This window comes from Psammomys obesus, unplaced genomic scaffold, assembly GCF_907164565.1.
Source record: "Psammomys obesus unplaced genomic scaffold, mPsaObe1.curated_primary_1811, whole genome shotgun sequence".
NCBI classification, from domain to species: domain Eukaryota; kingdom Metazoa; phylum Chordata; class Mammalia; order Rodentia; family Muridae; genus Psammomys; species Psammomys obesus.
Window position 1 is genome coordinate 21,769,074 of NW_026595981.1, and position 16,799 is coordinate 21,785,872.

At 57.2% G+C, this 16,799-nt stretch overlaps 2 protein-coding genes across 4 annotated transcripts; one reads left to right on the forward strand and one right to left on the reverse strand.

Moving 5' to 3' along the window:
• The first annotated feature begins 1,978 nt into the window (after window positions 1–1,978).
• Window positions 1,979–4,809, forward strand: Cisd3 (CDGSH iron sulfur domain 3). 2 transcript variants are annotated; one of them, XM_055620089.1, is made up of 4 exons: window positions 1,979–2,052; window positions 2,351–2,383; window positions 2,665–2,784; window positions 4,439–4,809. In XM_055620089.1, exons 1-4 carry the CDS (start codon window positions 2,002–2,004, stop codon window positions 4,616–4,618), a joined length of 384 nt encoding a protein of 127 aa, XP_055476064.1. In that variant the 5' UTR covers window positions 1,979–2,001; the 3' UTR covers window positions 4,619–4,809. The 2 variants fall into 2 exon arrangements, with proteins under 2 accessions (XP_055476064.1, XP_055476062.1); XM_055620087.1 differs by lacking the exon at window positions 1,979–2,052 and having other exon boundaries at window positions 2,111–2,383.
• Window positions 4,810–4,937: 128 nt separating this feature from the next.
• Pcgf2 (polycomb group ring finger 2) lies at window positions 4,938–15,722 on the reverse strand. 2 transcript variants are annotated; one of them, XM_055620086.1, is made up of 11 exons: window positions 15,549–15,722; window positions 15,042–15,154; window positions 9,404–9,530; window positions 8,806–8,902; window positions 8,572–8,627; window positions 8,424–8,474; window positions 8,065–8,173; window positions 7,893–7,947; window positions 7,707–7,802; window positions 7,019–7,099; window positions 4,938–6,536 (listed from the first exon to the last, which is right to left on the reverse strand). In XM_055620086.1, exons 3-11 carry the CDS (start codon window positions 9,513–9,515, stop codon window positions 6,165–6,167), a joined length of 1,029 nt encoding a protein of 342 aa, XP_055476061.1. In that variant the 5' UTR covers window positions 9,516–9,530; window positions 15,042–15,154; window positions 15,549–15,722; the 3' UTR covers window positions 4,938–6,164. The 2 variants fall into 2 exon arrangements, with proteins under 2 accessions (XP_055476061.1, XP_055476060.1); XM_055620085.1 differs by lacking the exon at window positions 15,549–15,722 and having other exon boundaries at window positions 9,404–9,555; window positions 15,042–15,098.
• Window positions 15,723–16,799: the final 1,077 nt, after the last annotated feature.

A 16,799-nucleotide genomic window follows, 5' to 3' on the forward strand; every position in this document is an offset into this window, starting at 1 on the left:
TCACAGGTAGAACCATGACAGTCCTCAAAAAGGGAGCCAGATGCTGGAGAATGGCTCTGATGACCTCATGGCTTCCAGCCTTGGTCCGTCCTTTTTTGTTTTGTTTTGTTTGTTTTTTGAGACAGGGTTTCTCTGTGTAGCCTTGGCTGTCCTGGTCTCACTTTGTAGACCAGGCTGGTCTCAAACTCACAGTGATCCTCCTGCTTCTGCCTCCTTGAGTGCTGGGATTAAAGGTGTGTGCCATTGGTGTGTTTTTTGATAGCTTGGTAGAGTGAGGGGAAGGATGCAGATTTGGGGCCATCTCTGTCTGGGAGGGGGAGGATGTGGTTTGCAGAGCGGAAATGGAGTCTAAGAATGCATGAGTGAATCTTAATGTCACCACCCTCAGAAGAGATGAGTGAGTAAGTAACGCATGCTTTGCTTGTGCCCACCGAGAGATGTAGGGGGGTCATGGCTACTCAGCTGTATTTAGGGGTCATTGGAGCTGGCTTTACAGGTGACTGCTCTAAACCTAGGAGGGACAGGTACTCAGTGACAGCAGTGATGAGCCTCAGTTCCCGGCCTCTGGACATTCCTGTCCCACTGCCCAGCCTTTTAGCTGCAGCTGGTTGTCTGGCTGTCCCTGTGTGTGCGGTGTGTGTGTGTGTGTGTGTGTGTGTGTGGTGGCGGCGTGGTTTGGAGTGTAGGGTTGTGAGTGTAGGGTCATGACTGTGGTGAGAAGGTATCTATGTAGCACTGTCTTAGCCCTGAGCTGATGAACCCTCTCCATAGACAATGACACTTTAAGGGTTGCCTTTAAAAAAGAATGAGTTGTATCTCTCTTCCCCTCTCCTTCATCCCAGCTTGTGGGTGTCCCCCTTAGGCTCCTTGGTCTACTGCTGCCCCTAGGTAGCCTGATCTTGAGGCTGGTGACCCGTTCCCTTTCCTGGGTTGAGACCCAGGGAATGCCCACCCTAGACTCCTAGGAAGGGCCTAGAAAAGAGGGGAGCCCAAAGAAAGGCTAGCATTCACATTTTCCTTTCGCAGACTGGAAATGCTGACAGGTTTTCAAAGACAGACTCCCCGTTCCAGTTTCCATCATCCTTAAGAGTGCCGTGGGCCACAGGGAATAATAGCTGGTTCCTAGGGAGAGGTGCCCAATAGGTTGGAGGTAACGTAACCCAGATCCTGGAGGAAGGCAGGGCCGGGGAGCCCCTCCGCTCCTTGCAGTTACTTCTTCCTGGGTTCCTGGTATGTCTCATTCCCACCTTGTCTTGACCTACTGAAGAGCTGGGGACTGAGGGCTGCCCTCACTCTCCTGTGTTCACTTTCTCCAGCCCCATTAGGGACTGAAGACCCGAACTCTGGCTCCCTTCCTTCCATCCCAGCCTGTTTCCATGTAGCAGACCCTTCCTAGGGGAGCAAGGAAGGGAAGCCACAGATCGCAAACCCAGGGCCTCATTTTTCATTCTTTCTGAAACCTTTATATCCTCAGCCCACGAGGCAGTGTTCCCCCGCGACCTCCAAGCCTGGAATTGTGCATAGCCTGGGTCTTGTATCTTTGTATAACGGATGTTATTTGTACGAAGGGCAGTTCGTAAAAACAGCACTTGTTCTTTTAATAAAAGAATGTTTTACTAAGAAAAAAAAAAAAAATCCAAAGAGACCTTGCTTTGTCTGCTTTCATTGAAGGGAGGGAGGTGGGCTGCCAGCTGTGGAGGCCTGTGGGAGGAGGTCAGGGTATGGTCAGCGACCCCCTTTTCAAGAGTAGTTCAGATTGGAATGTGGAGAACGTTCGGTGCAGTTGAAGATGCAGACACCCGAGCCCTGCTGGGGGAGATAGCCCCACACTGCGTGTGCTGTGAAAACACAGGGCCTTCCACTTTGCAGGGCCAGGGCGGCACCTGCGGGCTCCGGGGCTGCTCGGTCCGGCCCCTCCTGCGCGGGGCTGGGCAGTGTCTTCCGGGGGGCGGGCCGGGGGCGGAGCGGAGAGGGCGGTGATCCGGACGCGGCGCGACGGTCATGCGCGGCGTGGGCACGAGTCTGCACGCTCTGGTCATGCGCGGTGTCAGGGTGAGCGTCCCCTCTTTGATGACCCTGAGCCGTTTGGCCCCGCCTCCCCGAGGTCAGACTCCACCCCTTGGCCGTGCGTCCCCTCCGGGCAGTCTTTTTCCTGAGGGAGTGGGCCCCAAGTGGATGCCAAGATCCGCCAGGCCTCTTCCGTGACCCTTTCCCCAACCCTGTTCTTGCTCCCACGCCCCCTTGGCCTGTGGTCTTTTTTTTTTCCCTGATGGGCTTCCGTCGTCTTCCCTTCTCCACTGATTTTATTTTTCTGTTTCCAAATCACATCTGCCTGTCTGCCTCTTCCAAGCTGTGCCAGAGGCGGGAAATCTCCTCTTGGTTGGTGAGTACAGCTCACTTCCTTCTCTCATCACACAAGTCCCATCAACTCCCTAGACCTCAAGAGCTACATCAAAGACAGCAGCGACAGGGACACCCCTGTTCCTAGCAGGCTCTAAGGAAAGTTTGGTAGACCTGAAGGCGAGGAGCCAGGCTTCTGGGATGAGGCACGGACAGCTACCTGATAGGCCAGCACCTTGGGTTTGAAGAAAGTAACCGAACCCCGACTTAAGGTACTTCCAAGGCTTGGGATGACCGTGAGCCCTTCATCTTCCCTGGCCGTAGGCCCGATGGTTCCCCAAAGAAGCAGCAAAGCCCGTGGTGGCTCAGAAAACACCTATCAAGTTGGAGCTGGTTGCCGGGAAAACCTACAGATGGTGTGTGTGTGGACGAAGCAAGAGTCAGGTAAGTTATTCCTGTTGCCCCTCACTTAGCTGTGACACTGTTCCGTAGTCACAGGGCCCTGAACAAGCCTCATCCCTAGAGGCTAAGCAGGGTTGGGCCTCCCGAGAAGTGGAAGGTGGTCCCTCAGCAACTGCCAAGACCCACTGCAAATAACCGCACGGTAGCTGGCTCCATTTCTTGCACTCCCTTCTCCGTCATGCACCTCAGGGCACCAAGGACCGGTGTGTCTGTCCTCTCCTTCCTCCCTGCAGGCAGCATCCTCTGCCCATGTGCCAGGCCTTGGACCTCACCGCAGGAAAGATTCTACCCAGTCTTCCCTAATGTTCCTCCCCGGGTCTTTTCTCGTCCTCTCTTTTCACCTGGGATGTGGATTTTCCTGTTTGCCCGCTGCCCTCGGAGGCCACCCCAGCCATTCAGGAGCCCGCCCTGTAACAGGAGCCTTGCCCCTCTTTCCTTCTGGAGAACCCTTTGCTGTTCCCCATGCCGTGTGGTTGGCAAGAGAAACCCAGGTCCCGAGGCTGACTCTGTTGTGGCCTTTGAACAGATATTCCAGAGGGTGGGGCTGTTTCAAGGGCATGCCAGCCGGCCGTAGGTGCTCATGTGCGCTCCGTGCCCTCTGGGCAGAGTGCTGTTTTGGGCCAGTAGACTCCTCTCTTCCAACTCTGCCCCAAACAAGGCCTCCCCTCTTTGGGCCCCGGTCTCCATCATCCTCTGCTCTGAAGGATTCTCGAGAGAGACATGGTGCTTACATTAACAATACCGCTCCAGGCAGCCAGGTGGTTGCAGACAGCCCCTTGCCTGTTGCTTCCCGGAGCCAGGCAAGCCTGACCCCACCCTGGAAAGGCACTGGGGTGCCGGGCTCTTTCCCACTGCCATGAGCCAATGGGGATTCACTCAAGCTATTAAAAAACAAAACAAAACAAAACAAATAAAACTACCAGAAACAAAAACCGAGGGTGAGGGAGGAGCTATGGCTCAGTGGATGGAACTTTTAGTCTATCCCCAGCACTGAATAAACAGGGCGTGGTGACACACATCCGGAGTTCTAGCACTTGGAAGGTGGAGGCAGAAGGCTAGGAGTTCAAGGTAGGCCTGGGTCAGATGAGGACTTGGCTGACAAGATGCTGCCTGGGTAAAGGCTCTTGCCACACAACCTCACTGACTTGTGATCCCCAGGGCGTGCACGGTGAAAGGAGAAAAGCAGCTCCCCATAGGCTGTTCTATGACTTGTGTGTGTGTGTGTGTGTGCATACACACTAAACTTAAAAAGTCAAACAACAGAAAGCCTCGATCTGTCTGGCAGTGGTGGCTCATGCCTTTGATCTCAGCACTCGGGAGGCAGAGGCAGGCAGATCTCTGTGAGTTCAAGGCCAGCCTGGTCTACAAATCGAGTTCCAGGACAGCCACGGCCACACAGAGAAACCCTTTAGCGTTAGGCATGAACATTGCCTCTAGTGTTTTCAGTTCCCCTTGAAAATTGCCCTGGCCTTCTAGGTCTCCCAAAGGTGAACAATGAGAAGTAACACTGCAGTGACATTATTTCCCTCATGATAACCTTCCTGTGACCCCCACACACACACATTGCAGGGCTGGGGAAAAGGATTGCCACATCAGCCCTCCTCCCACCCCGTTCTGACTTCTCTTTCTTCACCAGCCCTTCTGTGATGGCTCCCACTTCTTCCAGCGCACCGGCCTCTCCCCACTCAAGTTCAAGGCCCAAGAGACCCGGACAGTGTCCCTATGTACCTGCAAGGCCACTCAGCGACCCCCGTACTGCGATGGCACCCACAAGAGCGAGCAGGTGCAGAAGGCAGAAGTGGGCTCCCCACTCTGAGGGCTCCTGTGGCCCCTGGCCTCCCACAGGCTTCCCTTCTGTGAAGGCAGTGGGGCTGAGCGACAGATCACGGCTGTTTTTGTCAGCGACCGTTTCCTGAAAAACCCTGCATTTTCCTGTTGGGCAGCTGGGAACAGGCCCTGCTTCAGTACCTGGCAAAGCTGTCATTAAACTATGAGGCCCATCCTCTACCTGTCCCTGTGGTCACTGGCAGGTATCTGGTGTCCAAAGGTGGGACGGTTTAGATGCGCTCCAGCTGGCACGGTAAGGCTTGGGAGCCCTCAGCCCTCTCCTCCCTCTGCCCCAAAGAACCACAGGCTCAAGAGAGTATGCAGTGTTTATTACAAAGCCAAGAGATACAAATGACCCGGGACAGGAGGGTACAGTCGCAGGACCTCAGACTCAGGACATGGTGCAAATAGACCCCCCCATGGGCTCAGAACCTCACATACCCTGGCGTCCTCCCCCCTCCCCCTAGAGCTATGTACACTTGAGGAAAACCAGGCGGGCGAGGTCTGCCCTAATAAGGTGGTCCACTGGGCAGAACTGGGGTTGGCCTACACTTTTATTTCCTTGTGCTTCTGGTGCCTCTGTCCTGTCCCTGCCCGGCCTCAGCTGGGGACGAGGAAGGCTGGTGGCTTTTTGGCGGAGCTGGAGTCTGTGCTTGCCTGGGGTTTCCTCCTGCCTCCCAACTCTCCACTCTAGGACCCTCCCTCCCCCAGTCCTGTTAGTGTGGGTTCCTGGGTCACGGTAGGTAGGGGCAGGAGGAAATGAAGTGTTCACAATGCCAAAGTCACACAAGGACTTCGCAGGCCTGGGGGCTCTCCATAGCTGGACTCTTCTCTTCCATAAGGTAAAGGATGCAAAGGCCACCCGTGGCGGGGAAGGGGGAAGAAGAAGGGAACGGGGGAAAGGCAGAACTGTCTAGTCTTTGCACAAGGTTTCCACTATCTGAGGAGGTAAGGGAAATGCCTTCTCCAAGGCCTCTTGATCCTCACAGGCAGAGGACAAACTGCACTTGTAAAAGGCACTGTCTTAGCAAGTCTCCGGACATTCAGTAATGGGGGGCTTGGACAGGGGCAGGGAGCAGTCGAGATGGATCCCGTATCTAGTCAGCTAGGGCTAAGAGGACGCGACATGCCTTCTGCCCCAGGGAGGTGGAAGGGACACATAGAGGGCATTAGTACTTCCAATGTCCCCCCCTAAGACTACCAGGTAACCCCAGAAGAGCAGAGCAACCTACAGAAGACCCCTGGACCCTAACACCCCAACACACACACACAAACACACACACTCACACACACAGAGTTTGTTTCCTGTGGCATTTAAATTAATCTGGTTGGTCCATAGAAAATAAGTATGTATATTTGGTTTTTCCTATGTACATATATATATTTATATAGATAGATAGATTTATTTATAAAACCCACCTCCCACTCTGAAGATGGGAGGAGCCAGGGAAAGTCAAAGGTGGAAAAAGGGGGCCCAGAAAAAGTAAAAAGGAGGGGAAAGGTGGCTGCTGAAGGAGAGGATCCCTTTCCTCAAGTTAAGGGGGGCAAGGCGCTCCGTTAACAGTCATCTTGCGCCCCCTGCTGGTGGAGGATGGCGTTTGCAGGCAGTTCGAAGTGCCCCCATTGGTGGCTGGCGTGGTCCCACCGGCAGTTGAAGGTGGAGTGGGGGAGGTAGGGTGGGTGGCTGGGGGGCCGTGGGAGCTGGGAGAGCCATGGGATGGGGTCGCAGGGCTGGGCAAGGAGGAGGAGGTGGCCGGAAGGGTGGCAGGGCTGGGAGCCTTGTCGCTGACTGACTCACACTCTGATGCCCCGCTGGTGTTGGTGCCCTCAGAGGGGGTGGGCACCGTGGGCAGAGTGAGCCGCTTGCAGGCTGGCTGGACACGGTACTTGAGGGGGAGAGGCCCATTCTGTGGTGAGAAGGAAGAGGCCAGCGGCAGCGGTGAGAAAAGAGGGCGTCAGGAGACAGACCAACCAGCCCTCCCACCCCCCCATCCTCATCCCTACACTCAACCAGGACCCAAACGGGAGCAAGGGGAAAATCTGAGCCTGGAAGGAGAGGCCCTGCGGAGTGAAGAGCCACAGGGAGACAGGCCCAGTTAAAAGAGACTGGGGCGGGTGTGTGAACGGGAGGAAGACCATGGAAGACCGAAGGGGCCACACCCCACTGTGGCCAACTAACCCCAAATCTGGGTGGTGATAACCAGGCTATCAGCAAGACATGTGGTAGATAGGTAGGTCAGCAATCTCAACACCTGGAAGGCTGAGGCAGGAGACCCTGTCTCGGGGTGGGGAATGGCTTAGAGCTGACCTAAGAGGGCGTCCCGTGTCATCGTGGTCCAGGAGGGCCTTGGACTGCCCCCCACCCTGTGCCACCCACTCACAGACTCACCCTCCGCCAGGGGTAGATGTAGGCGATGTCCATGAGGGTGTAGTATTCCTTCAGGGGTTCGTCTTCATAGAGAATCTCCACCTGGAGGCATGGAGTGATACCATGGGGCCCGGCAGCTGCACCCCCGGCCGCCAGGCCTGGGAGTCTTGGGGGTTGGAGGTGACTGGACTGCAGGGGGCCTTTCCTTACTGTAGGTGTGACCTCCAGAACTGTCCCAAGTCCCCACACCGCTGATGGGGAGAGGGGCGGCTTCTCTTTTGGTCTCCTGGAGACCCAGGCGCTCGCCCGGGCCTCTGAGGGAACCTCAGAAGCAGCTTTTGATACCACCATCTGTGCCCCCGAGCTGGCTGGTCACTGCAACTAGGCTTACTGTCTTGGTACCCAAGCGTAGGCTAGGAAGCCTTCACGCAGCCTGTCAAAGAAGCAGGCTCAGGCACATCAGGGCCCACCAAGGGATCCTGTGTTCCATGGGGTTTACCAGTCTGTGCCCCAGAATTCCCGGGCTCCATCGAAGGCCTGGTATTCTCTGCATGCACACCTCCCTGGTCCTCCTAAGCAGCTGGCCTAGGTGACCCCAGTTCCTGCAGGCCCAGCCGTGTAACTAACTATGTGATGGCTGGGATGCCTGCCGATCAGACACCTTGACAGACTTCGACATCTGGGATGGCACAGGCATTCATTCATTCACCTTATACTTGCTGGGCACATCCATTTTGTTGCGGAGGAACTTGGCGAGGTGCATAACGGTCATGGCTGCCGGGCATCGAAGGAATCGAACCCCCGTCTGCGGAGGAAGAGGTACTGGTGAGGAGGCCCGTCCCACTGCACTCTCTCTCAGCCCACAGCTCACTCCTGGCCAGGACCCGAGACTCACCTTCTCCTTGTCCCCATCCCCGTTTTCCACGAGGCTCTTCTTCTCCTCTCGGTCCCTGGAGGAAGAGGTAAGAAGAAGTTGAAGATCTCGGGGTTGCTGGATCAGGTGTGCTCACCTGACGGGGTCTTGGAGCATGGGCCAGGGTGAGAGAACAGGCCTCGGTCCAACTTGCCTGACTCCTTCGTAGAACTCGATGGAAAGACTGACAATCTCATCATCGCCCAGAACTCCCTTCTCCTGCTCTAGGACCTCGCCTCGGTCCTCGTTGGAGCCGTTGGGGACTGCAGAGGGAGACAGCTCAGAGGGGTTGGTCAAAGAGAGAGCAAGGGACTGAGGACCTAGGGAATCGGGGGGTGGGTGGCTCAGAGGCCAAGCCCTGTATCTTCTGGACAGCACTGTCTGGCAGCTGTCGAGGCCCATTGGAGGTGCCAGGGCCGGTGGGGGCCAGAGCTGGTGACACTCAACCCACACAGCTGTGGCAGCCCTGGGCACTCGGCAACATGCTTGTGGGTTTAGAGCAGACACACTCACCCTCTGTCAGGGGGTAGGCCGCGTAGAAGTCTCGTCGCCGCTTCATCTCATCTAAAGGAAGGAGGCAGGGATGAGCGGGCAACAGCTGGGAAACGCAGTGGGGGTGGAGGGGGAGCGGGCAGGACAACACGGGGGGGTCGTGATATACCTTTAAAAAGCCCAGGCACCAGCTTGTAGACAATGTCCTGGAGGGTTTTGTCTGATCTAGGAAAGAACGTATGCGAACGTTAGCAGCCACGGTACCTTCATCTCTCTACAGGGATCGGCTCTGTACCCCTTCTTCAGGCCCAACACCCAGGCATGCAGGTTCCCAGGCTGGCGTTTCTTAGCTTATGTCAAGCTGGAAGCTGCTGGGAGGCAGGGTAAGGGGACAGAAACCCACCTGATGCTCAGCAGTGGTCGCGTTTTATGGACCTGGACATCACACATGGGGCAGTATTTGTTGGTCTCCAAGTAGCGCACGATGCAGGTTTTGCAGACTTGGGGAGTGTGGACAGAGAGAGGACAGTCAGAGACCCTGCCCAGGCCTGTCAGCCTTACAGTCAGCCTTCTCTTCACACCATGACCCAGTAGCTCAGGACTGCGCCCAGGCCCCAACGTGGCAACGTGAACGCACACATCTGGGCTGTTGTGCCTTGGCCAGCCTTAGGGGAGGAAGTGCCTGTAGCTCTAACAGGATGGTGTCCTACCTAACACACAAGGTGCTCCTAGTCCCCGGGCTCTTGTAACCAACCTGACATGGAAAATGAGTGGCTCCTGAATCTACAGGGGTCAGACTTCATCCAGAAATAGCAGAGAAAGTGGGGGGGGGGGTTTCTGATGCTGTCCCCGGAATGAGCGTCTGGGCCCAGGACTACCCCCCCAACACCTGTCCCTTCTTGTCAGTGCCACAGTGATCCACCCTCCAGGGCAGTGAGGGATTGTCTTCTAGCTTCCCTAGGCAGTGTCCCCAAGCGGAACATCCCCCGTACCCAACTCACAGGAATGTAAGCACTCCACGATGGTGGTGGCGTCGATGAAATAGCCCCCACAGAGGGCACACATGAGGTGAGGGTTGAGCTCCGTGATTTTAATCCGGGTGGTCCGATGCATGATGCCGGGTCAGGCCTGAGGAGACGTGGGGAGTGTCAGCCTGGGAAACAGAAATGGGATCAGAAACCCAGCCACCCTCAGCCGCCTCCCCACACTGCTACCCCCCTGAGCCCAAAGCCCCCTTTTCCTTCTGTTTCAGATGTGGAACTGGGTACTTATTTGAGGCTGGCTGCCTGTGGCCCTCCCTCTCAGTGTTCGCTGGGTGTTGGGGACTCAAGAGGCTTCTGCAGCCTTGACAGACAAGGTCATAGGCCATCTCGGAAGCAGTGGGGAAGGCCGAAGGCAGACCGTAAGAAGCACTACTCGACTCTTGAAGATGGATATGGGAGGGCAGGAAAGGGCAAGGCCCTTTAAAGTTCTCTCTGGGACCTGTGGGCCTGTGAGAGAACTTAGCAGGGAAAGGTCCAGCCAAACCTGGTGACCCATGTGGTGGAAGGAGAGAAGAGAGCAATGCCTGCAAGTTGTCCTTTGACTCCTTGCATACAAATGTATACACACACACACACACACACACACACACACAGAAAATAAACATAATAAAAAAAGCAGCATTCCTGATTCCAACCCGTATCCATTCAAGTGGTCAAATATTTACCACTTGGTAAGAACTATGAAAAACAGTCCAGACACCTCAACTCCTAGACCAAAATGAAGAATCAATGACCGCAGCTCCACCGATAAGAAATTCTTCATGGGGGGACCTTCCTACAAGACAGTAGGACAGTGGCCTACCACCAAACCTGGCCAAACCTGAGGCTTGTTTTTGTATGTCCTAAGTCATAAAGAAGAGGCTGCAGGCCCAGCTTGGCACTGGACTCCACAGGTAGTCCAAGGGCCTGACAAAAAAAAAAAAAAAAAAAAAAAAAAAAAAAGAGGAGAAGGAAGGAAGGAAGGAAGGAAGGAAGGAAGGAAGGAAAACTTTTACTGTCCTGTGGCGGGAACTGCCCGATGCTGACACCTGGTCTCCCAATGGCCTCTTCAATGTGCATGGTCTAGGAACTTCCTTTCCTGAACATACAGAATTGCTTCATGTTCCCCCCTGATCCCACATGTGCCAACCTGGCGACCTTTGTCACCCGTTGACAAGCCGTCTATCAACAAACCACAGGCTCCCCTAGGCAAACCAGGCAGTGTTCTCTGTTCCCAGCATCTGACCAGGTCCTACTAGACCTAGGTCAGTTCAAAGCCAGCTCTGGTGCTGGACTGAAGGGGGCTGATCTCTCTTCTCTCTCCCAGAACAAGAGTCCAGGAGCCTTGAGGGGCTGGCCAAGCCCCAAATGCTCCTTTACAACACATACCGTTTTCTCTTTTCCAGAAGGATTTCTAAAGCCACCACACAGGGTTTTCTAGGACAAGAAATTCACAGCCAGGATCAGCAGTTTCTATAGAGACCCCAGGATGAGCCTGGCCAGGACCCAGACAGCCAATAAAGGCCCAGGGCACCTGGCCAGGAGCTGGGATAGATGGAGAGACACAAAGGCCACACTTGAGACAGACACCAAGTCTCAGAGAAGAGATGAACAAGCCAGCCAGACATGGCCCAGAGACCGGGCTATGTGGCGGCCACCCCTGACCTTCAAACCTGGCCGGGAGAGTTCCTGCCCTGTATGTGGCCTTAGCTGGTCCTCCTTCACAATTTCAAAGAGGCTGCTGGCTACTCTACTGTTTAGTTGTTTCCATGGTAACACAGTCTCTGGCAAGGAGCCCAAATATTATTACAACCATCCAGACAGAGGATAGAACAAACTCCAAGCGGCGGTCTCTCTGAGCGGGTGGAATAGCCACCGAGTGTACGTGCAGTCTAGGCTTCCAAAGGTGCTTCGTGGGGCCGCTTGCCTCGTGTGTGTCTGTGTCCAGAGACACACAGAGACAGAAGCAAACTGTACTAGAACAGGATCCCGCCGCGGAATCCAGGCTGCTAGGGTAAATCCTCTCGACACAGGGCACACATGCAATACACACGCGAATGAATACATGTGCACATCACTGCCTTGGCTACTCTGCTCACACTCTTCATTTGCAAATAGATACAGGAAGCTCCGCTCAGTCCATGGTTTTTGGGGGGTGTCGTACAAAAGCAGCCCCCAGGTCCCTTTCTAAGCTCAGGGCAGTAAGGGAAGAAGATGCTATGGATCCTCTGGGGGCAGAGAGCCTCCCGGTTACCCATCCTCATCCCTAGGGGCCTCAGAGAACCACTGCTGGGGCTGGGGGGTGGGGAGAAGCACTGATTGGCTCCTCACCTGATTGCCATGGTTACCTGCAGGGCCTTGTCAGCAGGTGCCAAGAGTGGCAGTAAACAGGAGCTCCCAGTCCCCTGAGCATCCCCTCCCCATCTCCCTGCCCGGGATCAGGACCTGTGTTCCTTCCTCCCTGATGCTGGGGGCTGTGGTGCTGGGGAGGGGAGAGGATGGGGGGGAGAGAAGGGAAAGGAAGGATGTAGCACTTCACTAAGGAGGGGACAGCTGGAAGAGACAAAGAAAGACCCGTGGAAGAAAAAGTGAAAGACACAGGTCCTAAGAGGCAGAAAGGGGGCCGAGGCCATTTAGAACTGACCTCAGTGGGGTCAGCTACATCCCCTGGTCCCAAGTCTTCACTGAAGTCCTGGTTTCTGTTTTCTCTGGCTCTAGCTCCTGGCTCCCAGGGGCTCCAGGCAGGAAAGGGGCTTGGTCAATACCTAGCATCCAGTCCCTTGCCATTTGAGCTCATCTGTCTCTCCCCACGCTCCCATCCCACAGCTCACAGACATCTCACATCTCTCCCATGAGCCAGACTTCCTCTTCTCCTGTAGGTGTTGGGTCTCGGACACCGCAGAGGGGCCCGCCACTACCAGGGACACCAGCTATAGCCCTCTCTGCCTTGCCTGTGCACCAAATCAAATCAAGCCCCAGGCCTTGAGAGAGGTCATTCAAGGTCACATCCTGGCCGAGGTGGATGTGATCTTTGAAAGTGCGCGGGGCAGCCTTCTCATTTTACAGACGGAAACCTTCGGATGTGACTTGTCCAAGGTCACTCAGAGAAGCCGTCGAAGCTCTGACAAGTGCCTGCCTGCCTCCTGTTCTAATGTTAAAGTGACACACTGACACCCAGGTGGCTCTCCTTACTCAGCTGAAGAGCTGAGCTGTGGGTGGAAGGGTGGACCGCAGAAGGGCAGGAAGCCCGTACTGTGGGGCCTGCTGAAAGGGAGGCAGAAGCTAATTGATGCTTTATACCTCCTCCACAGGATAGATGGGGAAACTGAGGCACCGCGAATGAGAGCCAGAGCACAGTGTGTAGACAGACAGGACTTTCTGACCCAACTAGGCAAACCTCACGTGTTACAGGCCAGAGGGTTCTGCCCTAGGGAACCCTGAATCTCTCGTCCTTTCCTAACCTTTGACAGCGGTACAGCCCTTAGTATGGAAAAAGGCTGGAAGCCTCCCCTACCTACCACTCAGTTCCCGAAGACAAAATAAAAAAATAATAACCACCAAACAAAGAATGAACGGGGCAAGAAACACACAGCCCAAGCCAGACACACCCCCTCCATCTCTTACACTCGCGGCACCCAGGGCCAGATAATCGCAGTCACACACAAGCCAGACAGACACTTGGCCAGACACACACACACCGCCTCATACACAGCAAGCCTGGAGCCAGGCTTCCACTCCACAGATGTAGAAACCATTCCCACCCGCCCCAACACATCGCTGCCTGAAACCAGAGCCCCCGACATTAACCTCCTATGAACCCATGGTCCTCTCAGGGTAAATGATAATTTAAGTCTTCCAGCAACAAAGGCAGTTCAGGCCCCGACTCCACTCTGGGGCCAGAGGGTGGAAGGCTACAGTTAGCATCTGACCTATATAATGTGTAACCTCTTCCACTTCAGGCTCTCTCCATTCCCGTGACAACAGCTCCATCAACCGAGATCACTCAGGGAGTCACTTTCCCTGCCCCACCCCCTCACCTCCCAACACTTCCAACTCTTGAACAGGATCAGGGGACAGCCGGACTGGATTCTGGAGTCTGCCTGTTTCCTGCCTCATTCCAAACACAGTTCTAAGTGTGCAAGCCCCAACCTCAAACCAGGGGAACCCCTGGGAAAACCTCTCCACCAAAGCCCTGAAACAGAGCTGGCTTTATGCTTCTCCGATTACAGTAATAACACCTTGACGCAGGGATGTTTGCGTGTGGGGGGGGGGGGGGGCGTCAGGAGTTTCGGGAACAGCACAACTGTCCAGAGCGGGAGGCCCAGGACTGTGAGAGGGGGTAAAAAAAAAAAAAAAAGCCCCTCCCTCGGCGACAGGGAGACCAAGAGAGACGAGGCAGCATGGGGGATGGCGGGAGCAAGGTTGGGGGCTACGAGAGACAAAGACGCAGGGAAAATTCGAGGTAACACCTGTACGTACTTAAGCATTTAAATTCACACATACATACCCTCATCCTCGCTCAAGCCAACCAGAGCAATTTCGGGTGGAGGTGGGGAATGGGGAGAGGTGGAGCAGGGGGCTTGCCTAGACGCCCCTGGAGACAGATAGGGCGCGGGCTGTCTGCAGGCCCAGGGTTCCCCAGCTCTCAGAGCTAGCAGCGGCAGGGCCCAGGGAGGAACGAGGAGCCGCCTCCCCTTTCGACCCCGGCGGCAGAAGGGCCAGCTCATCAGAACCCCTGGCCACTCCTGATGAGAGGATAGAGTCCGCACAATCTCCCCTCGCTTCCATTCCACCCCCTCCACCTGTGCCACCCCCGAGCCCAGGTCAAAGGGATCAGGCACCCCAGCGACCGACTGGCCACTCCCTCCTTCCCTAGAGCCAAACTTTGGTGGGGCCCCAGGAGGGACGTAGGGGAAAAGCTCCACCGAGGTGGTTCAGGGAGGGGGCGGGGCGCCTCGCACCGGGACGAAAGGAACCTCTGGGGGAGGTGCCCAAGATCCGGACCCCAAGAGTTAGGGCGCCCTCCCCCGGCCTCGCAGCCACCAGAAAGCCAAGTCCCCTTCCTCCGGGCCTCAAATCCTCGCGCGCCTACCACGTCCGCTGCCCCCTCGAGAGGCGACCCTTGCCCGACTCGAAGGGGGGCTGATCGGCTGGAGCCACAGTCTGCCCCAGCTTGTGGAGACACTGGGGTGGTGGGGGGGGACGAGACTCACCCTGGCGGGTGTCCCCAAAGCCCTCGTGGCCGCCCGGACCCTCCCCCTCGATACCTCGCAAGCAGGGTCTTAGCGGGGGGGCTGCCGCACAAAGAGGAGGTGGTCGAGGGAGACGCCAAATCGTTAAGAGGGGGAATGCACTTCGGCCATCTTGGAAGGGAGGAAAGGGGAGAAAGAGAGAGAGAGAGAGAGGGGGACCGGGAAAGGGAGAAAGAGAGCCGGCGGGCCGGGCGAGCTTGGACAGCGGCTGGCGGGGCGGGAAGGGGACGCGAGTGGCAGGCCAGGCCGGGGCTCCCGGCTCTCACTGGGGTCTGCGGGGAAAGGTGAACGAACGGGCCCCGGTCGCCAGCCCCAGACGCTTACGGGGTTAGCAAGGAGGCGAGCGCGAGTCGGCGTCCGCTTACCTGGCTTCGGGGTCCGGTGGGTCTCGGGGAGGGGGGGATGGGAGGAAGGGGGGGAAGGGAGGGGAGGGGGGCCACAGCCCTGTCGCTCGCTCGGTCGGCGGGAGGGGAGAACCCTATGGTAAGAAAGGAGTTTGTAAGAGCAGCTTGGGGTGGGAGGGAAAGTGGGGAGGGGAGGGGACGAGAGGGGAGGGGAGGGGCCGCGGGGGGGGACGACAAAATGGCTTTTTTCCTCCAGACAAGAGTAGGTCCCGCCCACTACTCACCCACGTGACCTCATTCCTTCAGGATGTTTGCAGAGAGGGAAAGAGGAGGGGGTGAGGCTAGCTCGGCTGCTCCCCACGGCTTCGCGCGGGGCTTCCCCCAAGCCGAGGCGAGCCCACCTCTTAGCTAAATCGATCCCTTGGACGCGGAGGAGAGGTCCTGCCGTGTTACCTCCCGTCGTGAGCCCTCCTCCTCCTCCTAAAATAAGTGTGTGCCCTCTCCCCCCGACCCTGCGATCCCTCCTACCCTAGCTGGGGAGCTTGGAAAATGGTGAGATGCAGACTGGGCGGAAATGGGTCTCGCCGCCACCGAATGGCGCTTGGCGGGGGACGCGGCGCCGCCGCGGGCCACGGGTCCGAGGGAGGGTTCGCCCACTCCGGCTGGCATTCCCTGGAGATTGCCGAGTGCGTGTGTGCCCCGGAGCGTGCCCTCCCCGCCCCCACCCCCCCCCGCCGGCTCGGGGACGTCGCACCTCGCGGGGAAGCGCACGGTGGCCGCCGCGGGGCTTGGCTGTGGCCGAGGCTGGCGCGCACTCCTGCGTGCTCGGGCGGAGAAGAATGGAACGCAGTCCGGGGCGGGGAGAGCAGACCGAGACGCGAACTCGGGCGCCGGGCCAGACACACAATAACGAGGCGAATTCGAGAGGGAGGCCCCGGGCGCCGTAGGAAGCGAGGAGCCGAGAGGGGACGCGCGCCTTTTCGCCGCCGGTGCGCCTCCCTCGCCTCCGCGGAGCCGGAGCCAGCCCCCTCCAGTGGTCTTCCTCGGCTCCAGCCAGCGCTCGCGCTCCGGTCCCCAGCGGCCCCGGCCCCGGCCCCGGCCAGGGTGGGAAGGAGAGGTAGAAGAGACGGCGCCGAGGAAGCGAATCGATTCTGCGTTGCCACAAGAACCGTGGGGCCCTCATTAGGGCGCTCGATTTCGCTGATTCGTTACTTGTGATTTATTGGAGTGGCCACTGTGACTGTCCCTCCCAAGAGCTCGATCATCCGGCCTGAAATGCCTTTAATCGGCCGGACGGTGGGTCGGATCGAGTTGGGAACGAATCTTGGTCGAACCCTGCCTCCTCTCCTCGTCCCGAGCCCTAAAGTAGCCCCGAAGTTGGGGGCCCCAGACTGAGTGCTCTCATACACTGGCCGGCTTATCAGGAGCCCTGTGGACGCTGGCCGCCCGGTGACCCCAACGAGCCGAATGAGGGTGGAGGGGAAGGGCAGCAGATTTCCGCTTAGACTGGGTTGTCCGAGAGAGAGCGGGAGAGGCCCCGGGAGGACCGGTCACCTGCTTCCCAGCTGAGTACCACGAGCTCGCGGGCTATTGTGGAGAGGGGGCTCGAGTTAGACACGCCCCCTGTCATCAGGGCCAGTGTGTCCGCGGCATCTTCAGCGCTGCGAACACAAGTGCTCGGCATGAGGGGTTCCGCAACAGAGATCCCGTCTCAGCCATTCTTTCACTAGAAGACCCCCCCCACCCCCCGCCGCGAACTAGAGACTCCGGAAGGGGTGG

What these genes read in the sequence shown, in the direction of transcription:
- Cisd3 (XM_055620087.1), top strand. Translation starts at nt 2,270, where the DNA reads ATGGGCTTCCGTCGTCTTCCCTTCTCCACTGATTTTATTTTTCTGTTT. An exon ending in GGGAAATCTCCTCTTGGTTG is followed by an intron (nt 2,384 to 2,664) that starts GTGAGTACAGCT and finishes CCCTGGCCGTAG; the next exon opens with GCCCGATGGTTCCCCAAAGA. An exon ending in GTGGACGAAGCAAGAGTCAG is followed by an intron (nt 2,785 to 4,438) that starts GTAAGTTATTCC and finishes TTTCTTCACCAG; the next exon opens with CCCTTCTGTGATGGCTCCCA.
- Pcgf2 (XM_055620086.1), bottom strand. Translation starts at nt 9,515, where the DNA reads ATGCATCGGACCACCCGGATTAAAATCACGGAGCTCAACCCTCACCTC. An exon ending in GGTGCCTGGGCTTTTTAAAG is followed by an intron (nt 8,475 to 8,571) that starts GTATATCACGAC and finishes TCCTTCCTTTAG; the next exon opens with ATGAGATGAAGCGGCGACGA. An exon ending in ATGTGCCCAGCAAGTATAAG is followed by an intron (nt 7,100 to 7,706) that starts GTGAATGAATGA and finishes CCATGCCTCCAG; the next exon opens with GTGGAGATTCTCTATGAAGA.